At 30.8% G+C, this 15119-nt stretch overlaps 1 protein-coding gene across 1 annotated transcript; it reads right to left on the reverse strand.

Annotated features, from left to right (window-relative positions):
• Positions 1-795: 795 nt before the first annotated feature.
• Positions 796-3851, reverse strand: LOC105967186 (pectin acetylesterase 8). The gene is made up of 13 exons (XM_012991775.2): positions 3645-3851; positions 3386-3495; positions 3185-3267; positions 2854-2983; positions 2674-2753; positions 2493-2579; positions 2288-2412; positions 2102-2162; positions 1929-1982; positions 1734-1811; positions 1511-1616; positions 1218-1363; positions 796-1114 (listed from the first exon to the last, which is right to left on the reverse strand). Exons 2-13 carry the CDS (start codon positions 3489-3491, stop codon positions 986-988), a joined length of 1185 nt encoding a protein of 394 aa, XP_012847229.2. The 5' UTR covers positions 3492-3495; positions 3645-3851; the 3' UTR covers positions 796-985.
• Between the last annotated feature and the right edge of the window lie 11268 nt (positions 3852-15119).

Below are 15119 nucleotides of genomic sequence, written 5' to 3' on the forward strand. Positions count from 1 at the left end.
TTAAACGTGTACCTTTTGAACGGAAAAACTCGATGGATTAATAAAATCACAGTTCGAATTTTCGATATTTGGAGCTCGAATCAAGCTCCACACTCCGTAAAAAAGTAAATCCATTTTTTCCTTGTATTGAATTCCAGTTTCCGTTAACAATTAACGTCGTTGAATTATGAAAGTTGGAACGGATATTCAAATTATTCATATATTTTGCATATAATAAAGGGTAAATTACGGTCACTCCTTGATGTAAGGTCAAATTACGAAAAAAATCCTTCATATTTGGGTAATTACAACCAGCCCTCAACTATGAATCTTCTCTTACACGTTCACCCTTGCGGTGTCAATTTAGTGAAATATTCTAGATTATAAGGAATATTATCCATTTTGTACCCGTTTTACCCTATTCGAGCTCCACATTTGAACCAAAATGATCATAAGATGTGTCTTTTGGCTTGTAAATATCAGATTATAGTGCATCAGAAACTGCATTTTTGCACAAAACGATTACAAACTACAAAACATTCCACCGAATGTAGAAAATTAGGTTGAATTTCACACGACAAGGGTGAACGTGTAAGAAGATTCATAATTGGGGGTGGATGCATACAAAAACATGAAGGATTTTTTTGTAATTTGACCTTACCTCAGGTGGTTTGGCCGTAATTTGCCCTATAACAAATTCATATAGATATATAATTTTTTTTGTCTTATAACCATACTTTTGAAATAAAGAAAGAAGAAAAAAACGCCACATCAAAGCTGAAAATTTATATTATATTTCACAAAGTAGTAAGAATAGACACCCTCAAGCACAGAACAACTTCATTTGTACTGGTTATACATTATCCCTTATTTATAAGGCTTAATAAATAATATTGAACTCTTTCTTCTGTGTGTGTGTGTATATATATATATATATATATATATATATATATATATATATATATATATATATATATATATATATATATATATATATATATATAGTCTATAGTAATGAATTGTCTTGTGGATCGAAAATTCGGTTGTGACAAGTTTTGTCACAAGGGTAAGGGCAATCGATCTTCTCAAACGGACTTCTCTCGTAAAACCAATCTCCTACTGCTTTTGCAATCGTCTGCAAAAAAAAAAAAAAACGATTCTTCGTGTTATTGCATCTCCATAATTGCCGAATATATAATGAAAAGAAAAATATATAGTTAGTAAATATGTTTGATAACCTTGTTATTTAACATGGGAGAAATGCTGGTGGACCACGTTTCTTGCGTTTCGGTTTGGCAATGTGCGTAGCAAGAGTTTATGAAGTACCCTTTCGATTTCGCCGACATTAATCCACTCAACGCCTTTAAAAACTCTAATCGGTACTCTGCAAAAAAAAATGCACAATATTCAAAAAAAAATCTCGAGTGTGGCAAAAATATTATACTACTCGAAAAAAAAATTAGCAAATCTTTATAAATAACATGTAAAGTTTTTAAGAAACGGTTGGGGGGCCACGGCCCCCCCTTAATACCTTGCATGGTTTGAAGTTGAGTGGTGGAGCATTTTTTTATATCAGTTTTGCAGTTGTGCCACAGACCATGTGGATCAGCTACTCCAGGTGCCAATATATTCTTAATCTAGTACAATCAAACATTAAAATCAATCAAATAAATCAATAACCGACGATTTTAATTTTTTATTTATATGTTTCGGCTAAATAATTCAGTAAACATCGAACAAAAATATGTGCTGACCTGCCATGAATCGTAGGCGGCATTTACAACGAAAATTGGCGTCTGAATTGCTTGTACCATGTTTTCCGGGAAAAAGCACTGCAAATTTTTTTTAATTTTTTTCGAAAAAATATATATATCAACATGCGAAAAATTCCGTATGTATAAATTATAATCGCAAGAAAAAATCATCGATTAATGGAAGTTTGTACTAACCAGACTCGGTTTCATTTTCGAGGTGCATGATTGGGCCAAATGCTTTGCTGATCCCTGCATGCAGAGAAAGATAAGTACTTTCTTGGAATCTTGTTCGACTTTTCGAATATCTTAAATTAAATTATTAAATTTTTTTTTGTAAAGAAACGATTTAAGAAATTGCGACATATTACGTGTGTAGTAACAACATCGTTGTAGAACTGTTCGATATGCTGAGCTCCAGAAACATCCTTCCTGTTACAAAGATAATTCAAAACCAATTAAACTGAAAATAACTACCGAGTGTAAGTATAAGGCCTCGCATAAGGGTGTAAGATTATCGATAAAACCAAAAAAAAAAAAAAAAAAAAAAAGCTTACGCATTAATGAAAAAACCGGCATCGGCAAAGCACTTTACGTTTGTGCTTATTGGAAGAAGAGATTTGAATCTATCACAGTTAAGAATTGATGTCAATCCACCCGCCGAACATCCGGATAAAATAGCCTACAAAAGAAAAATCGGAGTTATTTCGCGAAAAATATAAATAAAATAATTTTTAAAAAATGAAGAAAAAAAAATCATACATTTTCAGCATTCTTCATTCCTTTTGCTAATAGATCCTCGATAACAGCGACAAATACCCTCGCTCCTCTGTAGTAAAGTTTAGTAGCCTGATCAAATTCAACATAAATTAATCAGAAATTTTCGAAATTTACTAATTAATTAGTTTTTAATTATAAAAATTAATTTCGAGAAGTGACTTACAGGATCAACTGCTTCAACGTCGCCGGTAAACGACGCCCCGTCGCAGTATCTAACCTTGAGACGATTCCAATTATAGAAATCTGGGTGATTTTTTTTTAAAATAAATATAAAGATTATATAGAATAAAAAGTTAATCTAGTTAAATGAAATAAAAATCAGAAGCATATATAATTAATTTACCAGGGTTAAATTGGGGCTTATTGCTAAAAATCCCGGAAAAAGCAATCTGTTTAGCCATTTGCTTCGACGAACCTAATCGGCCGTTTCTTCGAGCTAAGCAAGTCGTGGCATTATTGCACCACCCTCCTCCCTATTTTCCGACATTATTAAAAAAACGAAAAATTAAATCATGAATTAATAATTAAATCAAGCATCTCCATCCGGAAAAAAAAAAATCAAGATTAAACGAAAAATCACAAGAATAACGTCGAATTCTCGACTTTATAAACATTTTACGCAGTTTAATAAATAAATTATTTAATAATTAAGACAATGTGACTAAAAAACCAACCTCAATATGAACTAACCAATTGTTAATTCCAGCTCCAGATCCTTTATCGAAATGATACGCTGGTGCACTCCCATCTAAACAAACTGCACAAAAAAAAAAAAAAAAAAAATTGAACTATACACAATTTTAAAAATTAAACTAAATAAAACAATAAAAAAATTTAATTTATTAAATTGAGTTTAAATTAATTTAATTAATCACCTGCTCCTTTAGCCACAGCACTCTCAACATATGTAATATCAACAAAGAAGCTTTCACCTCTCCCCAAAATAATCACCATACAAATCAGTAATATTATTCCATTCATTTTTCTGCACCATTTTCAATTTAAAATTAACTATTTATACATTAAAATAATCAATAAATAAATAAATAAATAAATAAAGCTTAAAATTTCAAGAAACAGAGTAAATAACAGTTCAAATAAAAAATAAAAAATTAAATTGATTTAAACATGTACCTTGAATGGAGAACTCGATGCTCTAAGCAAAACCCAGTTCAAGATTTATAAATATTTAAACAACCCAGAAAATAAAATTAAATAAAATTAAAATTAAATAAAATTTAGGATGGTTTAACTGTAATAACAGCTTTTGAAGAAGAAAGTTTGTTCTATATATAATATAATAAAATAATATGGGAAGTGAAATCCCAAGAGGTGACCGACACTTATTCTTGTTGGGTTTATTTATATATAGTTTTATTTTTCTTTAACGGGTTTCTGTGTCGTGACCCGACCCGACCCGTTTATCGAACCGAATCTTATCGGTTCACGCGCTCTGCATTAATGAGTTAACATGGAAGATGATTACACGTATAATAATTGGCATGCAACACTTTAGTCTAATTTTTCTGATTATAGTTATATACGTATGTACCTATATTTATGTATAAAAAAAATTATGTAATTATTTAAATTATCTTAATGGCAAAATCTAGATGTGGATTATGATTTGAAGAATTGGAATTAAAACGACATATATTGATGTAATCATAGTAATTAGATTACAATTTAAGACTTTTAAGTATCCAATTGTTTAAAACAAATAGTTAATATTTTTTTTTTGGTTTTTGGCCAAAAATATTCTTTTATTATTACTAGATGAAAATATAAAGGAGCCTCGTTAATTAACTGTCGTTTTAGAAAATTAAAATGCTTAATATCGTTTCAATTTTATTGGTACCCTTTCAGTTTCATAGCATGCGTTTTTAACTCTCTTTTTTTAGTTCGGATTTGTTGCTATTAAAAACACCACATTTGTAGTCGGTTGTTAAATAAAAATTCCATCCTATTTTGTCAAATCATTTTTTTAAGAAATTATGCAACAACATTATTTTGGAGAGTATCACACGAAGAGTTTTAGTGGAATCTTCTAGATTATGTGGAATATTCTCTAATTTGTACATGTTTTATCCTATTTGAACTCTATATTTTGAAACAAGGTAATTCATAAGATGTGTCTATTGACTTTTAAATATCAGACTGTGGTGCATCAGAAACTGTATTTTTGCACAAGACGAGTACAAATTAGAGAACATTCCATGGAATCTAGAAAATTATGTTGAATTTGACATCATAAGGGTGGACGTGTAAGAAAACTCATAGTTGAAGGTTTGTCGTAATTACTTAAACATGAAGAGTTTTTTCGTAATTTGACCATAGATCGTAGGTCCATAATTTTCTAATATAAAATGGAAAAAAAAACATATATATATATATATAAAAGGTGGGGGCCTAGCCTAGATCGCCGCCCTTGCTCTGTGTGTGAATGTGTAGCATATTGAATCTTGTCTCAACTACTTGATCTAGATTTAATATATTATATTTATTTCTCTAATCATTATTTAATTAAATTAAATTAGATTCCTAAGTATTAGTCACATGCATTTGTGTGTATATATATACTTTGCATGGGAAAAGAATGATTTTAATGATGACGTGGATATATTGACGGTGGTTTATTTAAGGTTGGTGGTGGTGGTGGTGGTGGTGGTGGTGGTGGTGCCTAACGCAATGTCTATTCTTCCACCTGTATTTCCACTAATTTTAAAACCCACCCTTATCATTTTCCTATTTAATCCGAGAGACTATATTTTTCAATTTATTATGTTATTGATTAATTATAATTTTTATTATTATTTATATATTTATAAACAAAATGAACTGATTATTGAAATTGAAAAGTCAAAAGTGTATATAGAGAGTTGAACCCAGCTGGAGCTGGTGGGGTGTGGGTGGTTGAAATATTTAATGCTATATACCAAATTATTATTAGTGTGACATTTTGAATTGAAATGCCACTTTAATTTAAGGGGTCATTAGCGGTACACCCCTCCTATAGATAAAAAATAGTGATATATCCATATCATAATTCTTCCTTTGAGAAAACCCCCTAGAATATTTATTTCCAATCTTACCCTTATCCTACCCAATACCCATTACGTATTTTTATTAATTAACCACTATTTGCAAAATTCCTATTAATAAGGCACCAAAATTCCGCTAATTAGGATTAATTAGTCTAATTTATCTCAATTATTCCTTTTTTTTCTCTTTCCATAACAATAATTTAATTCCTATAAATCAGCTTCTACATTCCTAAAAAAATGCTACCAAATAAATAAAAAAAGGTATTTTCGGATTTTATTTTTTATTTTTAATTTTATATTATTTTCGGAATTTATTTAGCGATTTTTTATTTTTATTTTTTTTTTAATATTTTTTAATAAAAATTTTATTTAAAGTTTTTTAAATTTTTTTTTGAAACAAAAAATTGAAATTTTTTTCTCGACAGGTTTGCAACGCCGAATATGACTATACTTGAATATGACTATATGTGATTATAAACTGTAGTCATATTCTTTCTTTATATTGTTGCATTTTTACATTTTGAACTTAAAAATTTCCGATTAAATGGCATAGTCATGTTTACCAAATCATATAAAACAACGAAGATTCCCTATTATTTACGAAAACAATTCAATCAACAGTCAACTTGAATAGTCATATTCGAAAAATACATTAAATATGACTATAGTCATGTTACTACTGTTCTTCAGATCTGGAAAAAAAAATCGAAAAATATATAAATAAAGATAGAAAAATAACGATACAGAGGGATGGGAGTCGACGAGGTCTTCATACACAAAATCACCCTGGCATATCTTCACCCCAAACGACCCTCCATACTTCAACAGAATCATCAAGGTTGACGACATGATGTGCAGCACTACAAAAAAATATGAGAATGTGACTACAATGTGACTACCAAATTGTAATACTTTCACAATTTATATCCGGAGCTAGGGGCACCAAATTCAATCTCCTCCGTACAATATATAAAAATATATACTCTGAATACTCTATTCAAATTTCGGCCACATCCAACGGTGCAGTTGTACAAAAAACGCGTCCAATCTAGCTGCTAGGAATTATTCAGTAACAAAAACCAGCAGCGAGTTTTAAGATCCGACCTATATTTAGAGACGTCTGATTCCGATCTCCACCGTTCATAAGTTATATTTATGTGTTACGAATCATGTGTAAAAATATCAACCCGATCCGATGGTTAGATCTTCCGATCTGGCCTCTGCACGAAAATTGTTGCATCTCAAAAACTTGATTTTTCTCCTCTTTTTTCGTTCGCTCTTCGGAAGGAGAATCAAATCCGGCGCCGGTGCCGTGTGCGGGTAAGTGGTGTCCATTGGCGAGTGGTGGAGGATTATGGGCTGAAGAAGAAAAAAAAAAAAAAAAAAAAAAAAAAGTTGCGTGAGAAAGAGAGAGAGAATGAAAGAGGGATATATGGAGAGAATTAATGTAATCCTATAATCACGTGAGACGGTTATGGAAAATAAATATTGCAATTATTTTAAAAACTTCTGATAAGGGTAGTTTCGTCTTATCACAGTTGTTGATGGGGGTTTCACTAATTAAGATTGGACTTTGGGTGTGGGCAAAAGTCTTAAAAGTCAAATGGGTTTAACTCATAATATTTATGGTTTGAGGGGGGTTTTGCATATTTCCCCTTAATTTAATTAGCTGTCTTCATTTTGCAAATTGTGTTTATTGTTAAAATATTCCATCTGTTTCATAATAACTGTCTATTTTTTAAAATATTTTTGTTCCATATTATCTGTCACTTTACATTTTCAATACTGCATTAAATGCATTTTTTCCTATTTTAACCTTATTAATTCAACTATAAATATTAACTCTCTCTTATCACATCATTAAATAATCAAGGTTATTTTAGTCTTTCTAATGTATTTTACCTAAAATCAAGACACATTTATTGAGTTTCTTAATACTTGTGCAAAACCAAAAACGACAGTTAATAGGGAACGGAGAGAGTATTAAATAATTTTCAATATATACCAATTTACAAATTCCGAGAGGAGTATTAGTTTATAAATTCATGAGATGCTCTTCCTAAATAGATAAAATCAAAGGGAACAATAATTTTACATCACTATATTGGTCACAAGCAATGTAAGTTGATCATATACAGTGGCGGATTTACTAAGGGGCGGGGGGCCGCCCCCAGAAAAAAATATTCCAACTTTTTTTATTGCTTTTTGAGATACTATTATACAAATATGTGTTTTTGCCCCTCTTATTTTTATTTTCTTCTCTATTGTTTTATGTAATTTTAGATATTCTTTCTCTATTTGTTATTACAATATAAAATACAACTACTAAAATATATATTTTGTACTTCAAAATTATAAATATATACTTATTTTAGCAATATTTTGTGAATAACCCAAAAAAAAAAAATTCGGGGCGCTGCACCTGAAATCCCCAAAATTATAACATCCCTTTGGATATATTTTTTCCTAAAAAAATTGCACCCCTTAAAATGTTGTCTAGATCCGCCACTGATCACATATTATTGATCTACCAAGGGGTAAGCATTCGGATCAGGTTATTTGTGTTGTGACCTGACCTGGTCGGGTTTTATCCGGCCGGATCGGGTAATTCTCAAGTCTATCGGATTTTGCCAGGTTTGGAAACTCGGTGTTCTTAAATCGGGTGGGGTCCGGGTTTTAGTATTCCTAACCGGGTAACCGATTAGGTACCCGACTAAAAAAAAGAAACTAAACTATATAGCCCACTTTTACCCAAGTCCAACCCAATTTCCAGCTCATCTAATGTTATGTTATTAATATATTTTTTTTATTTATTTATTATCGGGTTCCATCCGAAACATTTCATTTTGGGCTTCCAATTCTTGTTTTTATATTACAACAATTTGTTTAGTAGTTCAAGTTTTTAGATTGACACCTATTTTTTATAATAAATGAACGGCTTTGTAATAGGTTATAGTCGAATAACAATATTTTTATTGAATATTGGTGCCGGAAGAGAAAAAAAAACCCGACCCAAGCCGGTTATTTTGAGTCGGGTTCGAGTAATGATTTGTATGTCAAAAACTCGAATAACCCGATTCGAATGCCCACCACAATATCTACCCGTGATATCTTTTAATGAATAAAGTACGAAACCATTATTATCATAAAAATAAAATAAAATAAAGTACTGTTATGAATTTTAGAAGGTGTGGATGACCACCATTACTCACCATCATCAAGCACCATCACTCCCACCATTATCAAACCATAATACCTATTGATGATGCCATTATGGCCTTGTAACTAATGACCTTTGAGATGCCATTATGTAATGTGTTTTACACACAAGAAGAACAAGAGAATAATATACTTGCTTCTCTCTATATTACTATCTCAATTCATTTTGCTTTGTTCTTTTTTATTAGTTTCTCAACAAGTACGAAATAAATTCACTTGACCTAAGTTTGAATCCACTTGCTACAACGGTCGCTACATGCAGCTTGTCATATATGGTTGGTTTAGTGTAGTTTACGTCTCTCGATTGATTTGCAAGCTATTACACGAGAGTGTAGATTTACCAATTGCACATATATAATTTGGTTTGCCAACTATTATACGCGATTATATATTATCCGTCTATCCAGAGTGCACCGATATAATTGGCTGTATATTCCTTTATTACAAAAATTGTTCATTTTCATAAGAAACATTATAGATTCTTCTACACAAAAGTGACTTGGGCAATATCCTTAAAACAAGACCCCACCAATTCACAATCACACACACTAAAAATTATGTAATGATGAAGGGTCACCTTCTTCAACTTTATCGCATAAATCTACCAATGTACAAATTCATTATCATTGCATTTTCTTGACAAAGGAGCCACAACTATAAATGTACAACGGATGAATTTTGATATCATGCAATAACTCGTAAATTACACGATATGTATAGATTTTATCGGGGAATTCTTTGTGACGATATTGGATCTAAAGATATTGACAATAATGATCAAACTCGATGTTTTAGACGTTCAGTTTTTCCTTGCTGCATCAAATATATTTAATTTACTTGGTTTATTGTGGTATCCATAACATGTTTTTAGTTGTGGAAGGAAAAATTTACCAGTTGACCACTACAGTAGAATCTCGATAAATCAATAACATTGCTTAGATAATTATATATACCGATTCCGACTTGGTGTAAACGTACTAAATTATTGGTTCAATAATTTAATATTTCGCTAAATTAATTAGATTTTGTTAGTCTCAATTGTATTAATTTATAAAAGTTTAACTGTAATTTATCTTTGAGGCTTATAGATTTTTTTTCTCTCTCTATATATAATGGTTCATATGTGTTTCTAGAATACTCCTAGATAATTATTTCAATATTTTACAGTATAATGTTCTAGTTGATCATTTATTCAATGCCAGTAAAATTTGGAACCAAATTAACTATCTTAAATTTCGAAAAAATAAATAAAAATAGTTGATTTTATACACAGCTGGCAAGAAAATGATATATCATAATGCAAAGTTGGTTTATTGTACTGGATAACCAATGGTAGAAAATGCCTTTGCAACAAGGAAAATCAAGAACAAATTTTGTCGGTCAAGTTATATATTATTATGATTTTTTTATTTTTTTTTGCCTTAGGAAATTTGGTCTTTTCCTTTTTTTAATTTAGGTAAATTACGGCCACCCTTGAGTCAATGTCAAATTACAAAAAATCCTTCATCTTTGGGTAATTACAACTATTCCTCACTATGAATATTTTTACATGTTCATCCTTATGGTGTCAAATTCAACCGAATCTTCTAAATTCCGTGAAATGTTCTCTATTTTGTACTCGTTTTATGCGAAAATGTAGTTTCTGATACACCACAATATGACATTTACAAGTCAAGAAACACATCTTATTACCATTTTGTTTCAAAATGTGGAGCTCGAATTGGGTAAAACGGATACAAATTGGAGAATATTCTGCAAGAAGATTTCAATAAATTTGACAGTACAAGGGTGAACATGTAAGAAAATTCATAGTTATAGAGGGTGTGATTGTAACTTTCCCAAAACACAAGGAATTTTTTTCGTAATTTCACCTTACATCAAGATAAAACAATTCATAGTATAACGCAGTTTATAATATTAGCCAAACATTAGAATTGGAGCTCTATTCTGGCATGTGTAACCCATTTTAAAAGTTTGCACCTAACATTTTGTTAGCAGTCTATTAGTACTATTGAAATTAATCAATTATAGTTGCATTCAATAAATTAACTCAAGTTCTATATTGCATATTGGATATTATGGTATATGTATATATATATATATATATATGTGTGTGTGTGCGTGTGTGTGTTATATGTCTTGATGCATGTGCAGATTGAAACTAACCACTACCGAAATTAAACCTACCTGTGAATTTTCGTGATTATTTCGATTTCAATTCGGTTCGGTTTCAGTTTTCGGTTTCGGGTTTTGGTTTCTATATAAAACCCCCCTAAGGAAAGATCTCAAACCCACACCACAACTCCAAACTCTAAGCTTGTTTTCTTTTTCCTACCACTCCCTTTCAACCATTTTCACCTTCATACAAAATTCTACTTCTAGAAGGTAAGTAATTAATTAATCATTTTTTTTTTATATATTTATATTCTTTGACACACATATACAGTTTGCATGGGATTGAAGAAAAAACGCTCGATTAGTAAAATATCGGGCCAAGAAAGCCCGGAATTGAAGCGTAGGTTCCAAGAGAAGAAAACACGAGGAAAATATGCTTATTACAAGGAAATTGATGTTCGTGCTCGTAAAATAATATTATGGAAGTTTTCTGATGCTATATGTTACTTGTGGAGAAGGGCTAAAGCTTTCAACGGGCCGATACCGATTCATAACCGCGGCCCAGCCCGGGACAGGAAAATCGAGCATCAAATGGTGGTGGTGGTCGATCCATATTTCTCTGTTCCGGTGATTCCTGTCTAGCTCCATAGTCTAAGCAGTACGTAGAAGCATATATATATATATATATATATATATATATATATATATATATATATATATATATATATATATATATATATATATATATATATATATATATATATATATATATATATCTCGGGGTATGTGTTGCATATTATGTTTCATTTTATATCATCGAAGTTGTCACAAGAGTTTCTAAGAAGTTACAAAATTGACGGTGTTCGGCTAAAGAAAGGCTTTGTAGTAAATATCATCTAGAGAATAACTAATTTTTTTATGGAATGCTCTATAAATTCAGTGGCAATCATATGTTTAAATCAATCACCACATCAGTTAATGAGATGGATTGGTATAAATAATATAGTAGAATTGCAAAGAAACAAACTTATAAACAAAATGCTCCAAATTACATTAGAACAAAGAAAAAAATTAATTCTGAGTCACTCATAATAATATGCAGAAATATCGATCTTAGCAAAAGTCGCACTTTCGCTGATTTTGAATTTCATAGAAGTTTGCTTACCGTGTACGTAGGATTCAGTTGTATGAACTTTTCTATAGAAAAGTTTGTATATACTCTCCTCCATACCAAATAAATATAATAAACTTATTATTCAATATTGAGTTGGATACAATTAACTCCAAATTGACGTATGAGGCTGAACTCACCTTCTGGAATTCAATTTAAGCAAATTCGGGAGAACTAATTCATTGGATGTTCTTCAACCGCGTTCATCTCGTCGCAACTCCATTCCGACCGTAAATCGGTCTCACTTTGTGCGATTTGTACTAATCAGAGAATATCACGACGAGAGTCTGCTAGAGATGGTGGAACCGTGTATTCCGATTTTAATTTGCAATCTAAGATGTTGTAGTTTAATGGAAAAAAGAAATTGAATAATAATAATAATAATAATAATAATAATAATAATAATAATAATAATAATAATAATAATAATAATAATAATAATAATAATAATTTCCATAAAAAATATATGATTATATTAGATCTTACGATCTACCGATCCTTACTATTTATATTATTCAATAGTCAAAAAAGGGTAATACGCAATAATCCCTCATTTAGAAAATATTTTGAATTAAACTCAATTGACTTTAAAAAAAATTCTCATAACTTAATTCCAAATCTAAATTAGTGAGACCCCCTTACCATATATGATATGACTAAAATGACCCTATAAGTTAGGTTTTTAATTTTATTTATCACTCTTCTCTCTCTCCCTTTCTCTTTCTCAATTTCTTTCCTTTTTTTTCTCCATTTTTTTCTACAGATCTGTAGCCACCCCACCGTCGCCATCCTTCCTCTTTTTCACACCACCATCATAGTCCACCCACCCAAGTCACCGTTGTTCATGCACTCGTCACCGCCAGAACCAATAATATCTTCAACCGTCGGCTGGCCAAGACCCGACGTAGGAGGCCCTCCTCCGTCGATGTTGGAGATCGTCTCCACCCTCGTCCAACACCACCACATCGACGCCTGGTACAAGTGGTGGCGGCGGCGCCTTCCCCACCTCGTCGCCGCCCTTCGTCGGATGCGCATGGAGATTCTCTTTTTTTATTATCTTTCTCGATCTCATAGTTTTTTTTTTCCAGATCTGTCCACCACCGTAGCCGCCTCCCTCGCTCTCTCTTTCATTCACCGTCGTTGTCGTCGCCTCCCCCTCCCTCCCTTTCATTATTTTTGATTTTTTTTTCTTTTTTTTTTTCTCTCCAGATCTGAAGCAGCAGCACTAACGTGACTATAGTCTAGTTCGAATATGACTACTGATGATTCACTTGATTAGTAATTTATTAATTTCTTGTTTGTTAAGCGAATCATGAATATCAGAGTATATGATGATGAGGAAGAGTGGTTCCGATCAATTCTCAAGAAGATGCAAACCAATACGAGTTTTTTTCACAAAGAATGGGAGGGCCTCCATAGTACAACCAACGAATAGGTAGCTAAACTTCTCGTTTTATCATACAGAAGAATTAAACTTTGTTTTATCCGATCACATTGTAAATTAAGTTCGATATTCTGGTTTTTTTTTTTTTTTTTCTAGATCTATATTTTCGTTTCAAGTTGATTTGTAATAACAACATTCAAATTGTGATTTTTTGTTTGTATGTTGATTGGATTGTTTTCGTAAACAATAGGCAATCTTCTTCATTTTATTATAATTTGGTAAACATGACTGTACCATACTATAAAATCGGAATTTTTAAATTGAAAATAGGCGGCGGATATATGCAAGTCCATTTTTTTATTAGTTCAAGACCTCCAACATAAAAATACTAATTTACCCTTAATGAAATTCAAAACCAAATAAAAAACACAAAACATGAAGAAAAAAAAATCGGCGTTACAACGCCGATTTTGACTTGTAAATTCAACGTTGTCTCTCCGATTTGGTTAACAAAAATCGGCATTATGATGCCAATTTTTGTGTACAAAATCGGTCTGGGTAAACCGATTTGCGAAACCAACGAATACACAAAAAAAAAAAATCAATTTCAATCTCAATTTTTTTTCCAAAATCGGCTAAAGCATTGCAACCCAACAAGAAGTAAGCATAGGTTAATGTTCATCCACGCATATTTATCAAGAATCGATGCTCGATTAATGTTTTCGAATTTACAAACAAAAGTTTAGTAAAAAGAACTTACTTGTTGGTGGTGGTGCGGTGATGATGCGTGTGGTGCCGCCGTAGTGGAAGTATCACTGGTCGTCGCGACTGTCTCGTTGCAGCATTCGTGAGTTTTTTTTTTTTTTTTTTTGTCTTGAACAAATTAAAAAATAGGATTAGTTTGCATTTTGGTATTATTTGTTGATAAGGGCATATTCGTCCTCTTTGGTCTTGATGTAATAAAATTAGATTAATTTACGGACTTGAACTAATAAACCTCTTTATGTGGGTTTGAACTAATAAGAAAATGGGCTTGCGTATCCGCCGCCATGAAAATATAAAAAACTGCAATATAAAGGAAAAATATGACTACAGTTGATATAGTCATATTCAACTATAGTCATATTCGGCGTAGTAAACATTCAACTATAGTCATATTCGGCGTAGTAAACAAGTCGATGTAAAAATTTCAATTTTTTGTTTTAAAAAATATTTTTATTAAAAAATATTAAAAAAAAAACAAAATCTAAAATAAATTTGAAATATATATATATATATATATATATATATATATATATATATATATATATATATATATATATATATATATATATATATATATATATATATATATATATATATATATAATATTTTTTTTATTTGATAGCATATTTTTAGGAATTAAATTGTTGTTATGGAAAGAAAGAGAAAATGAATAATTGAAACAAATTATGCTAATTGACACAAGGCTAGTATTGTGAATATAATTTCTAGGTATTATCACAAAGAAGAGTAGTATTGTGAATACAATTTCTAGAAGTTATCAGTAATTTTATGTTATTAATTAAAGGGTATATTTGTCTTTACATTTCTGGTCAATGACTAAAATAACAATAAGTGCGGTGAGCTAATAAAGAAATTATATAGAAGGTTTTTTGCTACTTTTTATAACATGT

The sequence above is a fragment of the Erythranthe guttata genome, chromosome 5 (assembly GCF_056151865.1).
Source record: "Erythranthe guttata isolate IM_541 chromosome 5, IM_541, whole genome shotgun sequence".
Classification (NCBI taxonomy): Eukaryota; Viridiplantae; Streptophyta; class Magnoliopsida; order Lamiales; family Phrymaceae; genus Erythranthe; species Erythranthe guttata.

Bases quoted from the DNA above. Each gene is read 5' to 3' on its own strand.
- LOC105967186 (XM_012991775.2), bottom strand. From the start codon at position 3,491: ATGAATGGAATAATATTACTGATTTGTATGGTGATTATTTTGGGGAGA. The intron at 2,163-2,287 runs GTAAGCTTTTTT...TCTTTGTAACAG, and splicing joins GCCGGTTTTTTCATTAATGC to GAAGGATGTTTCTGGAGCTC. The intron at 1,812-1,928 runs GTTAGTACAAAC...AAAAATTTGCAG, and splicing joins CGAAAATGAAACCGAGTCTG to TGCTTTTTCCCGGAAAACAT.